Source organism: Lampris incognitus, chromosome 9 (genome assembly GCF_029633865.1).
Source record: "Lampris incognitus isolate fLamInc1 chromosome 9, fLamInc1.hap2, whole genome shotgun sequence".
Taxonomy (NCBI): Eukaryota; Metazoa; Chordata; class Actinopteri; order Lampriformes; family Lampridae; genus Lampris; species Lampris incognitus.
In genome coordinates this window covers 60,794,720-60,821,274 of record NC_079219.1, presented here as the reverse complement: position 1 = coordinate 60,821,274, position 26,555 = coordinate 60,794,720, and the positions used below count along the sequence as shown (strand labels likewise).

Sequence of the window (26,555 nt, the reverse complement as noted above, 5' to 3'; positions counted from 1 at the left end):
CAACAATACTCAGGTAGGCTGTGGCGTTGACACGATGCTCAATTGGTACTAAGGGGCCCAAAGTGTGCCAAGAAAATATCCCCCACACCATTACACCACCACCACCAGCCTGAACCGTTGATACAAGGCAGGATGGATCCATGCTTTCATGTTGTTGACGCCAAATTCTGACCCTACCATCCGAATGTCGCAGCAGAAATCGAGACTCATCAGACCAGGCAACGTTTTTCCAATCTTCTATTGTCCAATTTTGGTGAGCCTGTGCAAAATGTAGCCTCAGTTTCCTGTTCTTAGCTGACAGGAGTGGCACCCGGTGTGGTCTTCTGCTGCTGTAGCCCATCTGCCTCAAGGTTCGACGTGTTGTGCGTTCAGAGATGCTCTTCTGCATACCTCGGTTGTAATGAGTGGTTATTTGAGTTACTGTTGCCTTTCTGTCAGCTCGAACCAGTCTGGCCATTCTCCTCTGACCTCTGGCATCAACAAGGCATTTTCGCCCACAGAACTGCCGCTCACTGGATATTTTCTCTTTTTCGGACCATTCTCTGTAAACCCTAGAGATGGTTGTGCGTGAAAATCCCAGTAGATCAGCAGTTTCTGAAATACTCAGACCAGCCCGTCTGGCACCAACAACCGTGCCACGTTCAAAGTCACTTAAATCACCTTTCTTCCCCATTCTGATGCTCGGTTTGAACTGCAGCAGATTGTCTTGACCATGTCTACATGCCTAAATGCATTGAGTTGCTGCCATGTGATTGGCTGATTAGAAATTTGCGTTAACGAGCAGTTGGACAGGTGTGCCTAATAAAGTGGCCGGTGAGTGTATATTTCAGTTTTGAACATTTAAAGGAACCTTTCCTCACCTTTCTTTCCTAAGTTTCATCAGAATCTTCTTTGGACGAAACCTCTTGTTTACTGAGCTCTTCATATCCAGCCGTTTTTCTAATCTTCATAACAGAGGTAACAAACCTGTCCACATCTGAGAAGAAATCTGATACTTCCACAGACTGTCTGCCATAAGTTTTGTTAATGAAATCATTAATCTCCTTTCATGAATATGACTGCTGATCACCTTGTGACACAACATCAGTAAACTGAGACAGGCCATCATCCTCTAACATGTCCTCATCTTCATTTCCAGCGTTTTCAGTGTGACTCACCTGTTGCAGAGACCTGATTCTCAGCCTCAGCTGGGTGACTGTCTCTCACTGGTTCTGTCTGTCCCCCGTCTCTGCATACATCCACATCCTGTGCTTCAGTACCACTCAGATTACCGTCATTTACAGTATTGCTGTCCTGCTCAGTTGTTACATTTCCCTCCATACCAGGTTGGGGATCACCGTTTGCGGTATCTCCCGCTGCCTGCTGCACTGTTTGCGGCCTACCGCCCTCAGCGGCGCCATCAGGCTGTGGCTCGCTTGAACTGCTGCCTGCTATGGGCTCCCTGTGCGGGCAGGATGAACGTTTGTGGCCGACATCGCCGCACTCAAAACATTTCATGCCAGAACTCGCGTACAGAGTGTAGAAACCGTGTTCGTATTTGACTTTAAACGACACTTGTAGATGTTCTGAGGGGTCATTTAAATACATGAAGGCCTGCCTCCGCAGGGAGTTAATATGCTGCAGTCTAGCGTCGTCACAGCCCAGACAAACTGTTCTGAACCCACTAGCAAACTTTCCAAAACCACTCAGTTCTCTTTCAATGAGCTCGTTCGGGATAAACATAGGTACACCTGAGACGGTAACACGTGTCGACGGCACAAACAATGGCGAGACGGCTACAAACAGATCGTCCAGCACCAGGCCTCTCTTGACCAACAGGTGGACTAAACAAGCCTCTCGGAGAAAAGCCACCATGGCTTTATTCATTCAAGAGCCGTAGGTGATGTTCTCATAGCCGACCTGTTCTCCTGCAGCCAGGAGAACCTGTTCGACAGTGTACCGCGAGTCAACCACGACTCTAACCCCGTGTCTGATAGACAGGGGAGACGAGCCCTCACCAGGGAGGGGTACCATACTGCACACCACCAAACTCCCACCAGCTACTCCAGTCACTTTCCAACCACCAGCAACGAAGTAAAATTAAACTTCTCTCACCTCGCCATGTAGAGAAGAAAAGAAAAGAGAAAGCAGTAGAAACCCAGTGAATTAAGCCAAAAAACACACTCAAGCTCATTCAACACCCTCACTCACGCTGACGCACCCAACCTTCCCACATGCAGTGCAGAGAGAGAGAGGGAGAGAGAGAGAGAGAGAGAGAGAGAGAGAGAGAGAGAGAGAGAGAGAGAGAGAGTGCATGTGGAGAGAGGAAAGAGAGAGAACGTGTGTGGAGAGAAGAGAATTTTAAAACAAGTCTTTATTTAACAGAAAAAATTAACAAAAAACAGACTTGAAATCTTTCTAAACATATAAACAATACTTGTCAAATTACAAACACTCAACATGCATCTTTTAACAATCCCAAAAAACAATCATTCAACAACAACTCACAACAAAAAAAAGGAGAGACAAGAGAGAGAGAGTGGAGACCCTGTTTATCTCAGTGATGCAGCCAATGCTGTGATGACCAGTTTAACTTGTACTGTGAGAACATGGAGACTTGTGCTAAGTGACTTGTACTGTGAGACCATGAAGACCTGTGTGCTAAGTGACTTGCACTGTGAGACCATGAAAACTTGTGTGCTAACTGACTTGTAGTGAGACCATGAAGACTTGTGTGCTAACTGACTTGTACTGTGAGACCATGAAGACTTGTGTGCTAACTGACTTGTACTGTGAGACCATGAATACTTGTGTGCTAACTGACTTGTACTGTGAGACCATGAAGACTTGTGTGCTAACTGACTTGTACTGTGAGAACATGAAGACTTGTGTGCTAACTGACTTGTTCTGTGAGACCATGAAGACTTGTGCTAACTGACTTGTACTGTGAGACCATGAAGGCTTGTGTGCTAACTGACTTGTACTGTGAGACCATGAAGACTTGTGTGCCAAGTGACTTGTACTGTGAGACCACGAAGACTTCTGTGCTAACTGACTTGTACTGTGAGACCATGAAGACTTGTGTGCTAACTGACTTGTTCTGTGAGACCATGAAGACTTGTGCTAACTGACTTGTTCTGTGAGACCATGAAGACTTGTGCTAACTGACTTGTACTGTGAGACCATGAAGGCTTGTGTGCTAACTGACTTGTACTGTGAGACCATGAAGGCTTGTGTGCTAACTGACTTGTACTGTGAGACCATGAAGACTTGTGTGCCAAGTGACTTGTACTGTGAGACCATGAAGACTTCTGTGCTAACTGACTTGTACTGTGAGACCATGAAGACTTGTGTGCTAAGTGACTCGTGTCGACTCACATGCTGCACATCTACAGGAAGGACGTCCCATAGACACATGACCACTGCACCACAACACGGCAGTGAAAGTGACATGCGTGACTTTAGATCATATGACAGACCGTCAAGCTAAATCTAGTCTTCATTCTGCCATGACAACTATTGCTGGGAGGTACACCGATGATGATGATGATGGATTCATCTCCAACATGTCAGTTCCCCTCAGGAAGAGTTCATTATTCCACAGCAAGAACTCCGGCGGTCTGGATGAAGAATCGGTTCAATATTTTAATTTTTTTTTGTGGACCCGAGCCGTCCCGGTTGCTGTTCCGCCCCCTCTGCTGATCCGGGGAGGACTGCAGGCTACCAAATGTCTCCTCCGATACATGTGGAGTCACCAGCTGCTTCTTTTCACCTGAAAGTGAGGAGTTTCACCAGGGGGACGTAACACGTGGGAGGATCACGCTATTCCCCCCCAGTTCCCCCCCCCCTCCTCCAAACAGGCACTCCGACCAACCAGAGGAGGTGCTAGTGCAGCAACCATGACACATACCCACATCCGGCTTCCCACCTGCAGACACGGCCAATTGTGTCAGTACGGATGCCCAACCAAGCTGGAGGTAACATGGGGATTTGAACCAGCGATCCCCGTGTTGGTAGGCAATTGAATATACCGCCACGCTAACCGGGCGCCCAGGGTCAATATTTTTAACCTAAATGTTGTCGGGCATCTAAAATCAAACTTCAGCAGTTGCTTCGGTATAGAGAAACTTAGGACTTCTCATTGGGCTTCAACAGTTCAATTGAGCAATGATGACTTTAAAAACCAAGACCCTCCAACAAGGAGCTCACAGTACAGCCCCATAGAAAGAGTCATCACCAACCATGCTTACCTTCAAGTAAAAACCAAGACTCTCCACCAAGGAGCTCACAGTACAGCCCCATAGAAAGAGCAGTAGCCAACCATGCTTACCTTCAAGTAAAAACCAAGAATCTCCACCTAGGAGCTCACAGTAGAGCCCCATAGAAAGAGTCATCACCAACTATGCTTACCTTCAAGTAAAAACCAAGACTCTCCACCTAAGAGCTCACAGTACAGCCCCATAGAAAGAGCAGTCACCAACCATGCTTACCTTCAAGTAAAAACCAAGACTCTCCACCAAGGAGCTCACAGTACAGCCCCATAGAAAGAGCAGTCGCCAACCATGCTTACCTTCAAGTAAAAACCAAGACTCTCCACCAAGGAGATCACAGTACAGCCCCATAGAAAGAGTCGTCACCAACCATGCTTACCTTCAAGTAAAAACCAAGAATCTCCACTTAGGAGCTCACAGTACAGCCCCATAGAAAGAGCAGTCACCAACCATGCTTACTTTCAAGTAAAAAGCAAGACTCTCCACCAAGGAGCTCACAGTACAGCCCCATAGAAAGAGCAGTCACCAACCATGCTTACTTTCAAGTAAAAAGCAAGAATCTCCACCAAGGAGATCACGGTACAGCCCCATAGAAAGAGCAGTCACCAACCATGCTTACTTTCAAGTAAAAACCAAGACTCTCCACCAAGGAGCTCACAGTACAGCCCCATAGAAAGAGCAGTCACCAACCATGCATACCTTCAAGTAAAAATTACTTAAAATAATTTTCCAGTTTTGCAAATCTTTTTTCTTTGATAAATCCATGCCAGACAGTAGTGAACACTAGGGGACTGCAGGACTTCCTGCTCTCAGGTGCAGAACTTTACAGATAGTTGGGATGTAAGATGTCAACTGGAAAACACTTCCAAATAAAACTGGATTTTGCTTCGGTTGAAAACATATGAAATAAATAAATATAGCCTCTGAGGTTTTGTTGGTCTAGTCACTCCGGAAACCTTTGTAAAATAAAGAAAATATAAAATAAACATCAGTTTTAGTAAATATGAAACACAGACCACGGGCCGAGCTCCTTCCTCTGAATGCAGAACTCTGGAGTTTGGCAAGGTTTACGTTGTTTTAATCACTACCATTAAGAAAACCTGGCTGATATTCACTAGTCATGAACACTTCACAAGGACTCGGCTCAACACCAAACTAATCCAAACATTTTACCAATGATGGAGCTCTCAGTCCATGGCTAACCAGTCCATAGTGCTTCTCCGCTATTCCGTGGCCATTCTGTGGGTTTGGTAAAACCGGCCTTGGAAAACAAGGTAATTCGCCCGAGAGGCCAGTGTTAGGTGGGAGGTTGAGACAGTTACAGAGAGAGGCAGTTCTAAAGCATACCTGTAGTCACCACTGCTCTTCTTATGCAAGCCTGCAGGACCTGGTTCTCCAACCGTAGATACAGTCACCATCTCAAACCCTACACTGTACTGTCTACAGAGACAGAGAACAAACAGTTAGCGTATTATTGTATTCTGACACCCGTACATGTAAAAAAAAAACAAAAACAACAAAAAACAAAAACAAAAAAACGTGAGTGTGTTAAAAAAATTGGAAGTCGAAATGAAAGACTTTATTTTGTCATTGTATTCTTACAATGAATGTGTTCTCAGCATTTAACCCATCCTACTGTATAGGAGCAGTGGGCAGCTGCAGCACCTGGGGACCAACTCCAGTTCTTCTTTCCATTGCCTTGCTCAGGGGCATAGGCAGGAGTATTAACCCTTACATGCATGTCTTTTTGATGGTGGGAGGAAACCAGAGCACCCGGAGGAAACGCACACAGACACGGGGAGAACATGCAAACTCCACACAGAAAGGACCTGGGATGGCCTGGGGTTCGAATGCAGGACCTTCTTGCTGTGAGGCAACAGTGCTAACCACTGGACCACCGTGCCGATAATTCTGCACGTTTTATCTTCGAAGGGATATGGACATTATTACATTCCACCAAAGTTTCCCTGCTACATTTTCCTGCTAAACCAGCTCTTACCCACCCATACCTGGATCCACGGAGCTCGATGAGCAGAGGCCCTGGGCGCTCCAGGTTGAACTGGTAGGTGGGGTTGCGTTTGTACGAGTCCTTGTAATTGCTGCAGCCTCCAGCGCTCAGCCCCTTCCATTGGCCATTTATCTGGGAAGAGAAGGAAAGAAGCGGGGTGAACTGGACTTTTCTGACTCTGTCTGACAAAGTTGATTTGGTGTAGTGATTGTGGTGTGGGTCAGACTGAGGGTAAACGTGTTGTAAAAGAACATCTCGTCTCAGCTTCTCTCAAGTCTACCCAGAGAGTTTAGTTGGCTACACCGGCGTGTCATCTTTCTACTCATTTTACTTTCTACATATTTTATTGGTCTAAAACACTGGACTCCAGGTAAAAACCATGTAAAAAGGTTGACTACCCCTTTAATGAGGCCACAAACTATGACAATGACCAGCTTAAGTGCTTTGCTCAAGGGCTCATTTGGAGTATGGAAAGAAAGAGGAAGAGGGAAAAAGAAAGTAGGACAACTATTGTCCTCCGATACATGTGGAGTCACCAGCCACTTCTTTTCACCTGACAGTGAGGAGTTTCACCAGGGGAATGTAGCTTGTGAGAGGATCACGCTATTCCCCACAGTTCCCCCTCCCCCTTGAACAGGCACCCTGACCGATCAGAGGAGGCGCTAGTGCAGCGACCAGGACACATACCCACATCCGGGTTCCCACCCGCAGACATGGCCAATTGTGTTTGTAGGGATGCCTGACCAAGCCGGAGGTAATACGGGGATTCGAACCGGGATCCCCATGTTGGTAGGCAACGGAATAGACCACTACACTACCCAGATGCCTCTGCCATTCAATTTCAAGTGTCTACAGTGATGACAGTGACCTAAAACATGTCTGCACCGAGCGTTTTCAGTGTTTCCTAGCCAACATGCTGGACCCTGGAAACATGGTACAGTTCACTTCCGTCAGGTTCCAGCAAGAGAAACTGACTGTTGGTGAATGTAAAGATGAGCTCATGGTAGCTGCTGGACAGCTGACACTACTGCTGGACAGGGAAGCAAGTACAGGAAAGAGATTGTTTCACATGTTGATGCTGACAGGGACAAGGCTGATGTATTGAGAGGTCTAATTAATGGGTTTGAAAGCAGGTATGAATCCCTTAAGTCAATTTTTGATCCTTCAACTTGGCCTCAAGAAATGCAAGACCTCCACAGTTTTGGCAACACAACACTTACTAACATCCTCCAGAAATAGGCCAGCTTGTCTGTTGACAGAGACTCCACTGTAAGAGAATGGATGTGTTTAAAACAAGCAGGAGAACATCTGGCAGCCTCCTCTGTGTATGACTTGGTCAACACTGAAGGTAAGTCATCCAGATAGTTACTCCAACATTCATTAAGTCCTTCTGTTGTCCCTGACACTGCCCTTGAGCAGTGCTGCATGTGAGAGGGGATTTTCACATCTCAATATAATAAAAAGAAAGTACAGATCCCGCCTGTCAGACTCTCGCCTCTCATCCCTGATGCACATCCACTTTTCTAAGATGACAACAGAGACTTCTGACCCGAAGACAGCTGTTGACTTGTGGATGCAAACAGCTAATCCAGACTCAACCAGGGAGACAACAGTAGGCCTACATCTTCATCTGCCATGTTTGAAAGAGAGGAAGACGGGGAGGAGAGCAGTCAGGAGGGTAGTGATAACATCATCTTGTAGAATAACTGTGCTGTGTAAGGCTGAGTACCAAGCAACATCTCCATGCTCCCTTGAGAACCAGACCAAAAATGTTATGTGCACCCCTTTATATATATATATAGAGTTAGCATGCAGAGGTATGAGCAGAGTCGATTCGAGCAGTTATTATGCTAGCATCTCAGTGCTGAAGTTCTTGGTTCAAATCCCAGTATTTCTTTCACTCCACAGGGAACATTAATGGCAGTTTTCTCGGTTGTGGAGCTGGTAGGGCTAATGTGTCCCGACTACTTCAGATGGTGCAGCACATCTGAAGCAGCAGGGATATCTGGGAGGAAACAGTGTGTACCCACAATCTGCAGTTTATAGGTGAAAAAGAGCAGAAACCAACTTCTTGTATATCAGAACATGGACATGGTAATCTACATCCACCAAACCATCACTGGAGGTCTGTACTGGTGAGACCTCAACAGCATGAGGTATTGGAAAATATGAGCAGAGATATGTGCGTACATGAAGATGCACATTTTTTGGTATCACATTATTAAATGACGACATAAAAACTAATCCCATCTCGAACAGAATGAGTAACTTACCCTTTTGGTGTGAGTGAAAGGTGTTGGAATCTTGGAGAAGGAGAATTTACATCCAGAGTAAACCTGCAGACGGAGGCAAACGTTATCGTCATTATTATTCATAATCGTCAATGCACTGATTCAATTCAGTTCAATTTGTTCTATCCACTTTGAAACAGTGGTGTGCAAAACATGAACTAAACAAGACCCTGGGTCTTTCAGTTATCTTAATTACTTTAAGGTAATTAAAATGATTAATTCACAGTAACAATTCTGGAGATTTGTGCGCAAAAACCTCATATTTGATACTTTCTATTGCTGCTGAATGTAAGACAATAGCTAATCAAGAAACATCTCAACACAGGCACTTTTGCAGCCGCTCATTTTAATGGTCACTGTCAGGCAGGACTTCCTTACAGAAACCACACAGTGCTTAAGGTCTCGTACCAGCTAGAACACCAACAGATACAACGTCAGTATCTAAAATGAAGGCTGAAGGGGTGTCCGGGTGGCGTGGCGGTCTAGTCTGTTGGGAAACAGAATAGACTGCCACGCCATGTTTAGAACAGTAAAAACAATACTGTAGAATAAAAGAATCCTTAACAATTAATATCTTTAAACCGAAAGACACGTGTTGCACTGCTATGCCAACACCGCAGAAATGTCTGGCTGACTCCTTCCCGAGGCATCGCCCTCTACCGCTGAAAAATGTACTGTACACTTCCAGAAAGTGGGTCAGTTTAGCTGTTAAGGGTAACTTTCTTTTACAAAATGCTCTCTTAAAGCTGGAGGCTAACTAGGGAAACAGAGGATTTGGACATCCCCACTGACACCCCTATCCTCTAACCCAGACTTCACCCTGGTCCAGAGCAAAACTCTTATCTATGTCTGGTCTGGTGAAGGCACTGAGACACTGGGAGAAATCGTAGACAGAGGTTTAACCTTGACTTTTGATCAGCTACAAAATAGGCACAAAATCTTGGCCACCCATTTTTTTAAGGTACCAACAGTTATGCAACTATGGTGTATCCACTCTCAAACAGTCTCAGTACTGTGGTGCAACCTCCTCTTTAGAACAGCCATCCATCCCTCTATTATCCGAACCGCTTATCCTGCTCTCAGGGTTGCAGGGATGCTGGAGCCTATCCCAGCAGTCATTGGGCAGCAGGCGGGGGAGACACCCTGGACAGGCCGCCAGGCCATCTCAGGGCCCACACACATGCACACGCACACACAGATGATTCACCTGACCTACATGTCTTTGGTAGGGGTCCTTGGTAGGGGTCTTTGTCTTTGGTAGTGTCTGCCATGCAGAACTGCTCGAATGTGAAAGGAAAGAGTGGTGTATTTCAAATAGTTACGGAGAGGACAGGGAAGGAGGAGAGGAGAGAAAAGGAGAGAAAAGGAGAGAAGAGAGTGGAGCAAAGGAGATGAAAGAAAAAAGAGAGGAGAGGAAAAGAAAGGAAAGGAAAGCAGGAAACGAGAAAGGCGAGGTCAGATTAGGTGAACGGTGAGGAGGAATGAAGGTGAAAGGAAGAGAGAGCAGAGAAGAAGTGGAGAGCAAGAGGAGACTCAGATGTGTGTGTGTGTGTGTGTGTGTGTGTGTTACCCGTAGTGTGTAGTTGATGGTGTTCTGTTTCTCGTACTGGGAGACCACCAGTGTGAAGGTGTGTGTCCCCGCGCTGGTCAGCTTCATCTTGGTCAGGTAGTGTGGGCTGTTGATACGAATGCCATCGATGTATGGAGGAGGGTCCGCTGTGTGTGCAGATGGGTGGAGATGGGGCATGTCAGGCTTTATTTCAACACTAGTTGTGATGTGCAGAACATGGTTTAACACAAAGCTCTGCTGCCAAGTTCTTTATGGAAAACCTCACAGACACAAAACAAGTCAGTCTTAGTCACTGAGAAACTCAACAACAGTTTACAGGTGTGTGTGTGTGTGTGTGTGTGTGTGTGTGTGTGTGGACATACATATGGCAGTACCAGGCATTACCAGGGGAAGAAAAAACAAATGATGCAAAACGTGCCTGGATAGTAAACTTTCTTTCCCTCTGTCTTGTAAACAACCAGCGTGATAAACTCCCGATTCTGTGCAAAGTCGTCCTGCACAAAACAAACAAACAAACAAAATAAATAAATAAATCAAAAAAAAATTTTAAAACAGAAGAAAATGTCGGTAAATGAACCTAAGTGTTAAAATAACTGATGACACACAGTGTGTAAAGGGTGACAACACATTTTCCTCCTGAATGATTCTGAACAGCTACCTGAATGCTAACTGTGATGAACTGCTGTATGCGCCACATCTGTACCACATCCGGAACACATCTGTACCACATCTGTAACACATCTGTACCACATCTATACCACGTCTGTACGTCTGTAACACATCTGTACCACATGTATAACACGACTGTGCCACATCTGTTTCACGTGTGCCACATCTGTAACACACCTGTAACACATCTATACCACGTCTGTAACATGCCTGTACCACATCTGTAACACATTTGTAACATGTCTGTACCACATCTGTACTCTGTCTGTAATATCTACTACTACTACTTTTGCCTGCTCCCGTTAGGGGTCACCACAGCGGATCATCTGTTTCCATCTGTTCCTGTCCTTTGCATCTTCCTCTGTCACACCAGCCACCTGCATGTCCTCCCTCACCACATCCATACACCTCCTCTTTTGTCTTCCACTTCTCCTCTTCCCTGGCAGCTCCATATTCAGCATCCTTCTCCCAATATACCCAGCATCTCTCCTCCACACATGTCCAAACCATCTCCATCTTGCCTCTCTTGCTTTGTCTCCAAACTGTCCAACCTGAGCTGTCCCTCTAATATACTTGTTCCTAATCCTGTCCTTCTTCATCACTCCCAATGAAAATCTTATCATCTTCATCTCTGCCACCTCCAGCTCCACCTCCTGTCTTTTCATCAGTGCCACTGTCTCCAAACCATACAACATAGCTGGTCTCACAACCATCTTGTAAACCTTCCCTTTAACTCTTGCTGGTACCCTTCTGTCACAAATCACTCCTGACACTCTTCTCCACCCACTACACCCTGCCTGTACTCTCTTCTTCAACTCTCTTCTGCACTCCCCATTACTTTGAACAGTTGACCCCAAGTATTTAAACTTATACACCCTCATCACCTCTACTCCTTGCATCCTCACCATTCCACTGTCCTCCCTCTCATTCATGCATATGTATTCCGACTTGCTCCTACTGACTTTCATTCCTCTTCTCTCCAGTGCATACCTCCACCTCTCCAGGCTCTCCTCCACCTTCACCCTACTCTCACTACAGATCACAATGTCATCCACGAACATCATTGTCCACGGAGACTCCTGCCTGATCTCACCAATCAACCTGTCCATCACCATTGCAAACAATAGTCTACTATCTATACACATGTAATACAGTCTACTATCTATACAGATGTAATACAGTCTACTATCTATACATGTGTAACACAGTCTACCATCTATAAACATGTAACACAGTCTACTATCTATACATGTAATACAGTCTACTATCAATACACATATAATACAGTCTACTATCTATACATGTGTAATACAGTCTACCATCTATAAACATGTAATAGTCTACTATCTATACATGTAATACAGTCTACTATCTCTACACGTGTAATACCGTCTACTATCTATACACATGTAATACAGTCTACTATCTATACATGTGTAATACAGTCTACTATCTATACAGATGTAATACAGTCTATCCATACACATGTAATACAGTCTACAATCAATACACATGTAATACAGTCTACTATCTATACATGTGTAATACAGTCTACCATCTATAAACATGTAATACAGTCTACTATCTATACATGTAATACAGTCTACTATCTCTACACGTGTAATACCGTCTACTATCTATACACATGTAATACAGTCTACTATCTATACATGTGTAATACAGTCTACTATCTATACACATGTAATACAGTCTACTATCTATACACATGTAATACAGTCTACTATCTATACATGTGTAATACAGTCTACTATATATACACATGTAATACAGTCTACTATCTATACACATGTAATACAGTCTACTATCTATACATGTGTAATACAGTCTACTATCTATACACATGTAATACAGTCTACTACCTATACACATGTAATACAGTCTACTATCTATACATGTGTAATACAGTCTACTATATATACACATGTAATAGAGGGTCTTCTGTCTAGCACGTTTGGCCCTGTCCCTTCGCTCCATGAACCGTGTGTCAGTATGTGGTGTGTAACTGTAGCTGCGCTTTGTGTCAGCATGTGGTGTGTAACTGTAGCTGTGCTTTGTGTCAGTATGTGGTGTGTAACTGTAGCTGCGCTTTGTGTCAGCATGTGGTGTGTAACTGTAGCTGTGCTTTGTGTCAGTATGTGCTGTGTAACTGTAGCTGTGCTTTGTGTCAGTATGTGCTGTGTAACTGTAGCTGCGCTTTGTGTCAGCATGTGGTGTGTAACTGTAGCTGTGCTTTGTGTCAGTATGTGCTGTGTAACTGTAGCTGTGCTTTGTGTCAGTATGTGCTGTGTAACTGTAGCTGTGCTTTGTGTCAGTATGTGCTGTGTAACTGTAGCTGTGCTTTGTGTCAGTATGTGCTGTGTAACTGTAGCTGCGCTTTGTGTCAGCATGTGGTGTGTAACTGTAGCTGTGCTTTGTGTCAGTATGTGCTGTGTAACTGTAGCTGTGCTTTGTGTCAGTATGTGCTGTGTAACTGTAGCTGTGCTTTGTGTCAGTATGTGCTGTGTAACTGTAGCTGCGCTTTGTGTCAGTATGTGCTGTGTAACTGTAGCTGTGCTTTGTGTCAGTATGTGCTGTGTAACTGTAGCTGTGCTTTGTGTCAGTATGTGCTGTGTAACTGTAGCTGTGCTTTGTGTCAGTATGTGCTGTGTAACTGTAGCTGTGCTTTGTGTCAGTATGTGCTGTGTAACTGTAGCTGTGCTTTGTGTCAGTATGTGCTGTGTAACTGTAGCTGTGCTTTGTGTCAGTATGTGCTGTGTAACTGTAGCTGCGCTTTGTGTCAGTATGTGCTGTGTAACTGTAGCTGTGCTTTGTGTCAGTATGTGCTGTGTAACTGTAGCTGTGCTTTGTGTCAGCATGTGGTGTGTAACTGTAGCTGTGCTTTGTGTCAGTATGTGCTGTGTAACTGTAGCTGTGCTTTGTGTCAGTATGTGCTGTGTAACTGTAGCTGTGCTTTGTGTCAGTATGTGCTGTGTAACTGTAGCTGTGCTTTGTGTCAGTATGTGCTGTGTAACTGTAGCTGTGCTTTGTGTCAGTATGTGCTGTGTAACTGTAGCTGTGCTTTGTGTCAGTATGTGCTGTGTAACTGTAGCTGTGCTTTGTGTCAGTATGTGCTGTGTAACTGTAGCTGTGCTTTGTGTCAGTATGTGCTGTGTAACTGTAGCTGTGCTTTGTGTCAGTATGTGCTGTGTAACTGTAGCTGTGCTTTGTGTCAGTATGTGCTGTGTAACTGTAGCTGTGCTTTGTGTCAGTATGTGCTGTGTAACTGTAGCTGCGCTTTGTGTCAGTATGTGCTGTGTAACTGTAGCTGTGCCTTGTGTCAGTATGTGCTGTGTAACTGTAGCTGTGCTTTGATCAGGCTGAGTTTCAAAGTTGCAAATAAGAAAAGCTAAATGGAACCAGCATAATATTAAATAAGCTCGGAAACATTGTAAAACAGTTCATCTGTTTGCTTGAGATGGAAAAGCTGACATGTTGATAAAGAGATTATTCCAGAAAGGCCCCTGGAAGCAAAACGTAAATATTTGTCTGATATTTGTGTCATGTCTTCAGTGTTTTTCTTCCGGGGTTTGTAATACGTACATTCAATCCCTTTAAGCCCCTGATGCACATTTGAATTTTTTCCAATTAACAGGTTTGCTTGAAATTTCCTCAATATTCAGAAATGTTGGAATGAGGTGACGTTTTGAATATGAATGAAAGCGCTACGTAATATGAAACACATGACAATTCACACGACAGGCTATGAACCTCTGAACAGCACAGCACAGAGAAACCACGTGTCCAGTCCTGTTCAGCTTCCTCGCAGAGCCCCCATGCAGCTTAGTCCAAAGAGATGAAGGAAAACCAGAGAGCCACTCTGGCCAAATCCTACCTTGTCAGTGATGTGTCTGGTGAGTAGCACCCAGACAGCAGCGCCTCCTGCTGGACACTGGACCTCCAGTCTGTACTGGGGGTTGTTGGCCAGGCTGTAGGCATCCTTAACTGGTCCCTGCCTCCCATCCCAGCTACTGTACACAGAACACCAGACATCAGGTAGTGGCACATGAGTGTCATAACACTAAACGTACTACAGTATGTCAGGGGGTACATAAAATATTAATGTCTGACATGACAAAGCACTTATTCACATTTGAATACTGTATATCATTTCACCATTTGCAAATACACGATCAACCCATTGGTACAACGCACAATCATTAACGCTTTTCAAAACTGCGTAATTGCCCATCTGTATACACACACTGTACGGTGACATGCACATGATGGACCGTCTGCTACCTTTCATGTCAATCACCTGTACTTCACCACTGGACCAGTTCATCTGGACACGTTTAGTGAGAGAAACGCTTCATCATCATCTAAGTGACCTCTTCAGTCTCACTTGACTGCAGGTACCCCACCCTTATAAATAATACAGTGACTGCAGGTGTCCCCACCCTTATAAACAATACAGTGACTGCAGGTGTCCCCACCCTTATAAACAATACAGTGACTGCAGGTGTCCCCACCCTGATAAATAATACAGTGACTGCAGGTGTGCCCACCCTGATAAACAATACAGTGACTGCAGGTGTGCCCACCCTGATAAACAATACAGTGACTGCAGGTACCCCACCCTTATAAACAATACAGTGACTGCAGGTACCCCACCCTTATAAACAATACAGTGACTGCAGGTGTCCCCACCCTGATAAACAATACAGTGACTGCAGGTGTCCCCACCCTTATAAACAATACAGTGACTGCAGGTGTCCCCACCCTTATAAACAATACAGTGACTGCCGGTGTCCCCACCCTTATAAACAACACAGATGCATAAAACCCAAACCAACCATCCTTCATGTGCACACTGTGCATATGAAACCTACCGTCACTTACACAAGGAGTGATGACACACTGAACGCTGTGTCCACATGAACTGATTCACCTCTCTGTCATTTCCTGACCTGGATTATTGAGCACGTATCAAGACATTGTATTCTACATTTATAATATATTCATATTTAGCCTTTATTTTATATCTTTATTCTTTTTGATTCTTATTACAATAAGTGTTGTGAAATAACTTTTCTCCTAAAATCAGCAAGATCCTTAAACACAGATTTTAATTGTGATCACAATGCTCAGAACTACCCTTTTAGCCATAACCATGAACTCAAAACACACACACACATCTTCAACTCTACCACCTCCAGCTCCACCTCCTGTCTTTTCATCAGTGCCACCGTCTCCAAACCATACAACATAGCTGGTCTCACTACCATCTTGTAAACCTTCCCTTTAACTCTTGCTGGTACCCTTCTGTCACAAATCACTCCTGACACTCTTCTCCACCCACTACACCCTGCCTGTACTCTCTTCTTCAACTCTCTTCTGCACTCCCCATTACTTTGAACAGTTGACCCCAAGTATTTAAGCTCATACTCCTTCATCACTTCTACTCCTTCCATCCTTACCCTTCTGCTGTCCTACCTCTCATTCATATATTCCATCTTGCTCCTACTTTCATTCCTCTTCTCTCCAGTGCATACCTCCACCTCTCCAGGCTCTCCTCAACCTGCAACCTACTCTCATTACAGACCACAATGTCATCCACAAACATCATAGTCCACGGAGACTCCTGCCTGATCTTGTCTGTCAACCTGTCCATCACCACTGCAAACAAGAAAGGGCTCAGAGCCGATCCCTGATGTAATCCCACCTCCACCTTGAACCCATCTGTCATTCCAACCGCACACCTCACCACTGTCACACTTCCTGCACCACTCCTACATACTTCCCTGCAACTCCCGACTTCCTCATACAATACCACACCTCCTCTCTCGGCACCCTATCGTATGCTTTCTCTAAATCCACAAAGACACAATGTAACTCCTCCTGGCCTTCTCCATACTTCTCCATCAACATTCTCAAAGCAAACATCACATCTGTGGTGCTCTTTCATGACATGAAACCATACTGCTGCTGCTGATCATCACTTCTCCTCTTAACCTAGCTTCTATTACTCTTTCCCATATCTTCATGCTGTGGCTGATCAACTTTATAGCCTCCACAGGTATGTCATCAGGACCAACTGCCTTTCCACTCTTCATCCTCTTCATAATTGCCCTCACTTCCTCCTTGCTAATCCACCGCACTTCCTGATTCACTATCCCCACATCATCCAACCTTCTCTCTCTCATTTTCTTCATTCATCAGCCCCTCAAAGTACTCCCTCCACCTTCCCAACACTCTGTCCTCACTTGTCAGCACATTTCCATCTCTATCCTTCACCACCCTAACCTGCTGCACATCTTTCCCAGCTCGGTCCCTCTGTCTAGCCAATCGGTACAAGTCCTTTTCTCCTTCCCTCCTGTAGTTCCTCATTCCAACACCAAGTCTCCTTGTCTTTCTTCCTCTGTCCAGATGACACACCAAGTACCTTCCTAGCTGTCTCTCTCACTATTTCTACAGTGGCTGTCCAGCCATCCAGCAACTCTTCACTACCACTCAGTGCCTGTCTTAACTCCTGCCTGAACGCCACACAACAGTCTTCCTTCTTCAACTTCCACCATTTGATCCTTGGCTCTGCCTTCACGCTCTTCCTCTTCTTGATCTCCAAAGTCATCCTACAGACCACCATCCGATGCTGCCTAGCTACGTTCTCCTGTCACCACCTTGCAGTCTCCAATTGCTTTCAAATCACACCTCCTGAACAAGATATAGTCCACCTGTGTGCAACTTCCTCCACTCTTTTACATCACCCTGTATTCCTTCCTCTTCTTGAAATATGTGTTCACCACAGCCATTTCCATCTTTTTCGCAAAATCCACCACCATCTGTCCTTCCACATTCTTCTCCTTGACACCATACCTGCCCATCACCTCCTCAGCACCTCTGTTCCCTTCACCAACATGCCCATTGAAGTCTGCTCCAATCACCACTCTCTCCTCCTTGGGTACCCTCTCCACCATTTCATCCAGCTCACTCCAGAATTCTTCTTTCTCTTCCATCTCATACCCAACTTGTGGGGCATATGCGCTGATGACATTCAGCAATACACCTTCCGATTTCCAGCTTCATACTCATCACTCTGTCTGACACTCTCTTCACCTCCAGCACACTCTTGACATACTCTTCCTTCAAAATTACCCCTACCCCATTTCTCCTCCCATTCACACCATGGTAGAAGAGGTTGAACCCACCTCCGATGCTCCTGGCCTTACTCCCCTACCACCTGGTCTCTTGCACACACAGTATATCTACCTTTCTTCTCTCCATCATATCAGCCAGCTCTCTCCATTTACCAGTCATAGTGCCAACATTCAAAATTCCAACTCCCACCTCCACACTCCTACCCTTCCTCCTCTCTCGCTGCCTCTGGACATGCCTTCCCCCTCCCCTTCTCCTTCACCCAACAGTAGCATAGTTTCCACCGGTAACCTGCTGGCCAACAGTACCGGTGGCGGTCGTTGGTAATCCGGGTCTCAACCAATCCGGCATGGAGATCTGATTTATGAGCCACATATCTGATTTAGCAAGTTTTGCACCGGATGTCCTTCCTGAGACAACCCTCCCCATTTATCCGGGCTTGGGACCGACACTAAGAATGCACTGGCATGTGCATCCTCACACGTACCTGTGAATACAGGAAGAATCTCTAAAGAGGGCAGGGTTCCAGCTCAGGTAGATGACATCATAGTACTGACACAGATCCTCCCAGGCGATCCAGAAAACACCTGCAGACAATGAATGACTTTACACCAGCAGGTTCACGTTAATCCACATATCCCAATTTTAGCCAACAGCCTTTTCTTCAGGGCTCAACTGAATTTGATTTGAAGTGTTTTCTAATAGCATTTTACTAGCTATTAAGTTATGGGAAAATGATGATTAAAAACTACGAGCTTTGTTCATAAAACATTTACAGGACTACGCTGCATGGCCATCTTGAAAACAAAAACTGTCGCTTATCCAACGGGCTGAATTTGAGGCAACTGTTTGTATTCTAGTGACTGAGTTTGTGATGTAATATTTGCAGCACCCTTCTTAAGGGTGTGAGACATATCTCAATTCTTTTAAAATATATTAAATATATTAATATATTTAAATATATATGAAATATATTAATCCTGATAATCAATCACAAAAAGCAAAATACAGGGCTCCTGTGTGTACCCAAAGTTAAAAAGAAGTCAGCTGGTGGCAGGGTCTTTTCCTATCGGGCCCTGTTCTTGTGGAATAACCTGCCTGCTGCCATCAGACCATCAGAGTCTGTTGAGTCCTTTAAATCCACACTTAAAACTCATCTTTTTGTCTTAACCTACAATTAGTTGTCTTTGAGTGCTTCACAAGCTGTACTGCATGGTGGGTCGGTTTCTGTCTCAATGAATTTACCAACCACTGTTCCGAGATTATAGAGTATAGATTATAGAGTACAGATTATAGAGTGGAGTATAGATTATAGAGTACAGATTATAGAGTATAGATTATAGTGTATAGATTATAGAGTGGAGTATAGATTATAGAGTATAGAGTACAGATTATAGTGTGTAGATTATAGAGTATAGATTATTGACTATTGCAAACGGTTCTCTTCTCTCACGTGTCTTTTGTCTCTCTCTGAATGATGTCTTCTCCTTTCTCTTCTTCTGTGTGTGTGAATGGTGAGATGTGAGTCTCCCCTGTGTGCACGTGCAGTCTGACCTCCTCCCAGGTCTGCATAGTGATGGTGGTCACCGCCTGGACACTGGCATCCTCTTCATCACATTTTCTTTTTATATATCTTATAAAGCCATATAATTTTGTTATCCTGTTTCAATGTTATAGCCTTCTCTCACTAAGATGTGTGACTGAGGTTTTTTTTTTTTAACATGGTTATGGCGGTCACGTGGCTCAGGCCCTGGGCTTATCTGGTGGCGTCTGGACACTGCTTAGCATCCTGTGCATCATATTCTTTATATATTTTATAATTCCATTATAATTGTGTTATCCTCTTTCAATGTTGTATTGTGTAAATTGTGTAAACAAAACATCATTGCACGTTGTGCGTCTTGGGAGAGAGATCCTCCTCTGCTGCTCTCCCTGAGCTTTCTTCCTGTTTGTTCTGCCTGTTAAAGGTTTTTTTTCGGAGTTGTTCCTTATCCGGTGTGAGGGTCTAGGACAGGATGTTGTGTTGCTGTAAAGCCTCCTGAGGCACATTTATAATTTGTGATATTGGGCTATACAAATAAAACTGACTTGACTTAAACAACAAATGAATGGATAAGACAATGCAAGGTATCATGTGGCTGCCACTGATGTGTCCACGCCACAAGGCGGAACAGGCATGACTTTGTGCTGCAGTCTTTGCCTTCATGTATTTGCCATGTTGGATTTTATGATGAATCAAGGTGGTTCAAAGTTATTTTAAATCAATAGCTTTTCTTTCACAATAACAGATTTGATAACAAAATAACAAAAAATTATGAGTTACCTTTTCAAAAAAAGAGTATGCTAATTTGGGTTTTTTGTTGACAAAATGAAAGCATATTTCCCCTCTGGCTTGTCTATATATTACACTATAAGGACTGAGTTGGAATATTATACCATTGTCAAACCTCTGTGCTGTCTTGGGATCAAAGTTCAAGTACTTGAGGAGTTCAGGGGTCCAGTTCTTCTCGTCACGCTCGCTGAAGCGGCCCCTCCACCTCAGGTGGCTCCATGGGTTCTTCAGCTGCAGGAAACGCATCCCCTGAAAAGCCAACATGCACACAAACCTCGGCTAAATACAAGTCACTGGGAAGAAAGGCAGCGGATTAACTCACTTGTCAACCGAGCAAGCGACAGACATATTTCAGATTGTACTGGAAGGTTTAACCATTTTCCCAGTCAAGAATAGAACAGAAAACAACAAACATCCTACACCACATGTCTAATGTAATAAAACATGGAAGTGGTGTGTCACACTTGCCATGCAGTAATCTAAAATAACCTTATTGCTGCTTATCTCCAGTAATTGTACTTTCAACTTATAAATGGCAACTCCATGTAGGTGTGTTAAGTGTTTACAATCTTATGATTTTCCTACACCAAGTCGATTTACTTTTTATGCCCATGGCAAGTCCACAGAGTGTAGCTGACCATATCAAGTCCAGATAGTGGAAAAACCGGGGGAAATACGTTGGACTTCACTGACAAGAATACATGGAGACAAAGAGAAACACGAGGGGGCTATATTCCTATAATCCACGTATCATCAACCATTATGTTTTGAACCAACAAGTTGTTAAGAGGGTTCTCTCTTCATACATCCTGAACACACAAGTGTCACATATACACTCCCTTTTTTCAGAGAAATTGGATCGCTCTGGCTCTGAGCTTTGGCTTGCTTTCCCTTTTTTTTGGCGCTGCCTGATGAATGACATAATGTAGGTTATACTGCATAAAGTTGTAGACAAGCTGTCACATTCCTGACGTTTCAGGAATGTGACAGCTAGTTCATTTGGAGAGTATCAGTTGATGATGGCAATGGTGTATAAACTACCAAGTAAAACTAAGTTGTTTGTTTGTTTCTTCCTTGTGGAAAAAAAACATTTCAGGCCATACAGAAAAGATCTGAGGCTACCACTCCTCCAGCCCAAGTGCAGCGCCACCCTGGTAGTGCTAGCATCACGCTAACCATTGTTACCGGTGACAGGATGATGCTAACCAAGTGCAGTGCCACCCTGGTAACACTAGCATCACGCTAACCATTGTTACTGGTGACAGGATGATGCTAACCAAGTGCAGTGCCAGCCTGGTAGCACTAGCATCACGCTAACCATTGTTACTGGTGACAGGATGATGCTAACCAAGTGCAGTGCCAGCCTGGTAGCACTAGCATCACGCTAACCATTGTTACTGGTGACAGGATGATGCTAACCTTGTGCTCCCTAATGTCAAGAACAGCATAAGCATGTGTGGGCACCAGGCCCCATCTCTCCCCTTCCTCCTCTGTCATCACCCCTGTTGCCGTTGTGATCAGGACATCACCCCTGTGAAACCTGGTAGGGAAAAGAGATCGACAGAGAGAGAGTGAGAGAAAGGAGAGGGACAAAAAGATAAAGAGAAACTCAACAGAGATGAGTTTAGAGACAGAAAAAAAACAGGATGAAAGCTGATGCAGGGGTGTATTAAACGTTGCAAAACTTGTACTTCTACTGACTGACTGAATTAACCTGCATAACAGCAGCAGACCCAATGAATGACTATCACTACTGTGTGTGTGTGTGTGTGTGTGTGTGTGTGTGTGTGTGTGTGTGTGTGTCTCTCACCTCTGATACAGCATACGGAAGGTGTCGTCTTTGCTAAAGGACTGATTGTCTGAGTGCATGGCAATGCGCTCTGGGATCCAACCAGTGAGCGCATGCAGATCAATGTTCTAAAGATGCACACGGAATACAAACACATCACACTCCACAACATGTCCATGTCAAATAGGATCTAAGATAATACAACAGACTTTTACTTCATTTTCAAACATTGTGAGTTACTTTTTGATGGATGATAAATGGTGGCTTGCTCATTTTGAAACACAAAAATCCTCACATCAAACAGACGGACACACTGGATACAACGCAACAATCCCTTGTATCATCCTCCAGAGCAAACACTCACACAGTAATCACATATAGACAAACTAACGCACTACATCACATATTTACACAATGTACTGACTTATCATGCTTACCCCTAGGTTATGATATGAACAACCTACTGGCCTGTCTCACAGGAAGCATCTTTAAATTAACCAGCTGCTGCAGGGCTGATGCTGTGTGTGCAGGCATGCCAGTGAAGTCATCAAGTGGGTACCTTCCTTCACTGATGTCTCATCGTGTTAGAGCCTGACCTCATGAGAAGCAGCAACAGTACCTTGTCAATGTTTAAACTTCTAATCACACATGAGGATTAATTAATATCTACCCTGATAGGTAGAGGGTGTCTTTCTAATGCACACCATCAGCTCTGATGGCACCTTTTCACTGGCGGTCCCTGGCCTCTGAAGAGTCTTCCGTCGGGGAGGGAGGCATAAGAAAAGAGAAATTCATCTGTCTTAAAAAATGATTTAGCTCTGTCTTTCTCCCTCATGCTCTTTCCAGTTCTTCTCCCTTTCCCAAATGTCCCTCTCTCATTTGCTCTCATCCTCCTCATCCTTCTCTCTCTCTTTCCCATTCACACACACACAAACAGGAGTCCTACTTCAGTGCATGTCAGAGGAGGGTCCTCCAAGGCCCACCTACCGAGTTGGAGCCAGGGAAGTCGTAGCCGCCCATCACCTTCATGTAGGCCTTCTCTATGAGGGACACCCACAACTCGTTCCTATTACTGGAGTAGGAACATAGCAGCTCACCATTCCTGTCCACCGGGAGGTAGTCGTCTATGATCACCTACAGGAAGGGACAGAGGGAGAGGTTGTGAGTTCACAACCTTGGCTGCACAGATAGGCTTTGGTGGGAGATGGGTAAGATGTGGCTTGCATGATCACAGTAATGCTCGACAGCTGTAGCATCTCAATTCCCTTTCAGTTCCACCAGAGGCCAAACCAGGATTTCAGGTTCTACATAATGAAAATGAGATTCCCTGACAGAAAGAGCTGTACGTTCCACTCTGGGTGAAATAAATAAGAGATAAATGTTCAGTAAGTGATGTATAGAGTGTACTGTGTCCTGAAAATGTTGTCCCTATACCGTATCACATTAATCCATGTTCCTTTGTCCTTTGTCAATGGCTTTCTGTGCAAACATCATTGAGGCACATGCCTGTGTATTTGTCATTTGTTGTACTACAGGATTATGTGTACTTGTCATTTGTTGTACTACAGGATTCTGTGTATTTGTCATTTGTTGTACTACAGGATTCTGCTTGGTTACTGCCTTACCTTTCTGGGTACACCGTTGATATGAAGTTTGACCATGTACTTCCCACAAGGATTATACTCTGGCTCCCCTCGTCTGTTCTGAGGGTAGATTATGCTGTAACACACACACACACAAACACACACACACATGTAATTGATTATGGCACCATTTGATTTAAAGTCACAGGAATCATTTTTATTATTATTATTAACAATAATACTATTATTAGTAGTAGTAGTAATAATGATATTATTATTATTATTATTATCTTGTAATATTTCTAGAGTACATAGGTTGACATTTCATACCTGGTGATAAGCTTCTTGTTGAAGCGCCTTTCATAGGCCGCACTTATTGCTAGCGATGCCACAAAGGAACAGTCAGACACCACTGTCTGAAAACCAGGAGACAAGACCAGACCATTCAGACCAGGCTGTGGTTATGGTCTGTGCAAGACCGGACCATTCAGACCAGGCTGTGGTTATGGTCTGTACAAGACCGGATCATTCAGACCGGGCTGTGGTTATGGTCTATACAGACCAGACCATTCAGACTGGGCTGTGGTTATGGTCTGTACAGACCAGACCATTCAGATCAGGCTGCGGTTATGGTCTGTACAGACCAGACCATTCAGACCAGGCTGTGGTTATGGTTTGTACAAGACCGGACCATTCAGACCAGGCTGTGGCTATGGTCTGTACAGACCAGACCATTCAGACCAGGCTGTGGCTATGGTCTGTACAGACTGGCGATACAAATGCTAGTCTAGCATCTGAAGGTGCTCCACCGGATGAATCTGCACAAACACGTGCACACACTCATGCACACCTCTACTGTAACACCTGCATTTTAGCTTGATGTAAGAACAAGACTTAACACTGTGATTAGCTATGTAACTCTTAATGAACTGCAATGGCCACAGTACACTGCAGCTACAATAAAGTATTGTTTGACCTCGTGTTTGTCAAAACAGACAGTATTTCTTGTTTTTGAGCTACAGTGGAGGTAAACGTTTAATGAAGTAACTCATATGACTGTTATATCTGTATGATGTGAAAATTGCTGGGTGGGTATTAGCCTAACTACATGTGTGGAGTTGGGTGGGGGCATATCTATTGAAGCAGTGATGGGTGACGTACTGCAGTTACACTCACAGATAAATGGGTCAATACGCGCTAGCCGAGAGTGTCACCTGTTTGATGCTGAAGCTGGACACTGACAGGATCATGGTGGGGTTGTTGCAGAGCTCATCCGGCCGCACCCAGCGTGAGAAAATGGCTTTCTGTTTGGGGGACAGAGCCAGTTTGCCTGTTTTGTCCCTGTATAACAGAACAGATAGACAGCACCCATGTTTGGCTGAAACTGTGTGGTGCAGAAGACAATGTGACGAGCCACTGAAAGAAAACCGTCTAAAAATAAACCTCTTCAAGCTAAAATAAGACCCTCAACATTCATCTGCTACAGACTGTATCACTGAACAGAGGGAACATAAGAAAAGCTAACATCGCATATGGGTGGCATGGCGGTCTATTCCTTTGCCTACCAACATGGGGATCGCTGGCTCGAATCCCCATGTTACCTCCGGCTTGGTCGGGCGTCCAAACACACAAAATTGGCCATGTCTGCGGATGGGAAGCCGGATGTGGGTGTGGGTCCTGGTCGCTGCACTAGCGCCTCCTCTCTGGTCAGTCGGGGCGAATGTTCAGGGGGAGGGGGGACTGGGGGGGAATAGCATGATCCTCCCACATCCTATGTCCCCCTGGTGAAACTCCTCACTGTCAGATGAAAAGAAGTGGCTGGTGACTCCACATGTATGGGAGGAGGCATGTGGTAGTCTGCAGCCCTCCCCGGATCGGCAGAGGGGGTGGAGCAGCGACCAGGACGGCTCGGAAGAGTGGGGTAATTGGCCGGGTACAATTCGGGAGAAAAAGGGGGAAAAATCCAAAAAGAAAAAGTAAAGCTAACATCAGCAGGATAGACTCAGCAGTAGACTCACGAGAAGGGGACGGGGAAAGCGAATCGCTCCCTCAGGTCCACGCTCATGAAGGGGACGTAGGCCATGCAGTTGATTGTGGAGGTACTCCTGAAGATGAAGAGGGAAGTGGATGAGTGAAACTGGAACTGACCATTCTCAACAACTTGATTTGTGCATACATTTTAGTTTTTAACATGAAAAACTTCATTATTTCAAGATGACAGCAAACAGTTAATAATGTTTATATGATCGCCCCATCCTTATTAATATGGAAAAACAATACACAGTTCCGGAGGGACACTACTGAACACTGTTCCAGAGGGACACTACTGAACACCGTTTCAGGGGGACACTACTGAACACCATTCCAGGGGGACACTACTGAACACCGTTCCAGAGGGAGTAATAAAAACGAATAGATAGAAAACTATGGCACTTCTATTTCTTTGTTCAAAGTGCGAGCACCCATGTTGACCTGCTGCTGCCCAGCAGATGATGAGTTGCCCAGCAGATGATGAGCTGGCTGACTGGCAGTTGCAGCACCAGCCGTGTTGCCCCTATAGTAGGCGGGGCATACAGCCACTCCAAGGTGTGAATGGTTTTGTTTCCATCCATCCATCCATTATCCAAACCGCTTATCCTGCTCTCAGGGTCGCGGGATGCTGGAGTCTATCCCAGCAGTCACTGGGCGGCAGGTGGGGAGACACCCTGGACAGGCCGCCAGGCCATCACAGTACTGACACAGTCCCACCTAAGGACAATTTAGTACGGGCAATTCACCTGACCTACATGTCTTTGGACTGTGGGAGGAAACCCACGCAGACATCGGGAGAACATGCAAATGCCACACAGAGGACGACTCGATACGACCCCCAAGGTTGGACTACCCTGGGGCTCGAACCCAGGACCTTCTT

At 44.8% G+C, this 26,555-nt stretch overlaps 1 protein-coding gene across 2 annotated transcripts in view; it reads right to left on the bottom strand.

Annotated features, from left to right (window-relative positions):
* The window catches only part of capn7 (calpain 7), a 39,801-nt gene that overhangs the window by 8,312 nt on the left and 4,934 nt on the right, over nt 1-26,555 (bottom strand). Inside the window, exons 6-20 of one of the 2 annotated variants that reach the window (XM_056285914.1) lie at nt 25,663-25,749; nt 24,859-24,985; nt 23,975-24,060; nt 23,687-23,780; nt 23,049-23,195; nt 22,083-22,189; nt 21,692-21,812; nt 20,377-20,521; nt 18,428-18,527; nt 14,681-14,816; nt 10,538-10,613; nt 10,120-10,265; nt 8,532-8,594; nt 6,260-6,390; nt 5,598-5,690 (exon numbers count right to left, since the gene is read on the bottom strand). In XM_056285914.1, the coding sequence (XP_056141889.1) occupies nt 5,598-5,690; nt 6,260-6,390; nt 8,532-8,594; nt 10,120-10,265; nt 10,538-10,613; nt 14,681-14,816; nt 18,428-18,527; nt 20,377-20,521; nt 21,692-21,812; nt 22,083-22,189; nt 23,049-23,195; nt 23,687-23,780; nt 23,975-24,060; nt 24,859-24,985; nt 25,663-25,749 (1,659 nt within the window). The remainder of the gene's footprint in view (nt 1-5,597; nt 5,691-6,259; nt 6,391-8,531; nt 8,595-10,119; nt 10,266-10,537; nt 10,614-14,680; nt 14,817-18,427; nt 18,528-20,376; nt 20,522-21,691; nt 21,813-22,082; nt 22,190-23,048; nt 23,196-23,686; nt 23,781-23,974; nt 24,061-24,858; nt 24,986-25,662; nt 25,750-26,555) is intronic. The other variant, XM_056285915.1, reaches the window with a different exon arrangement.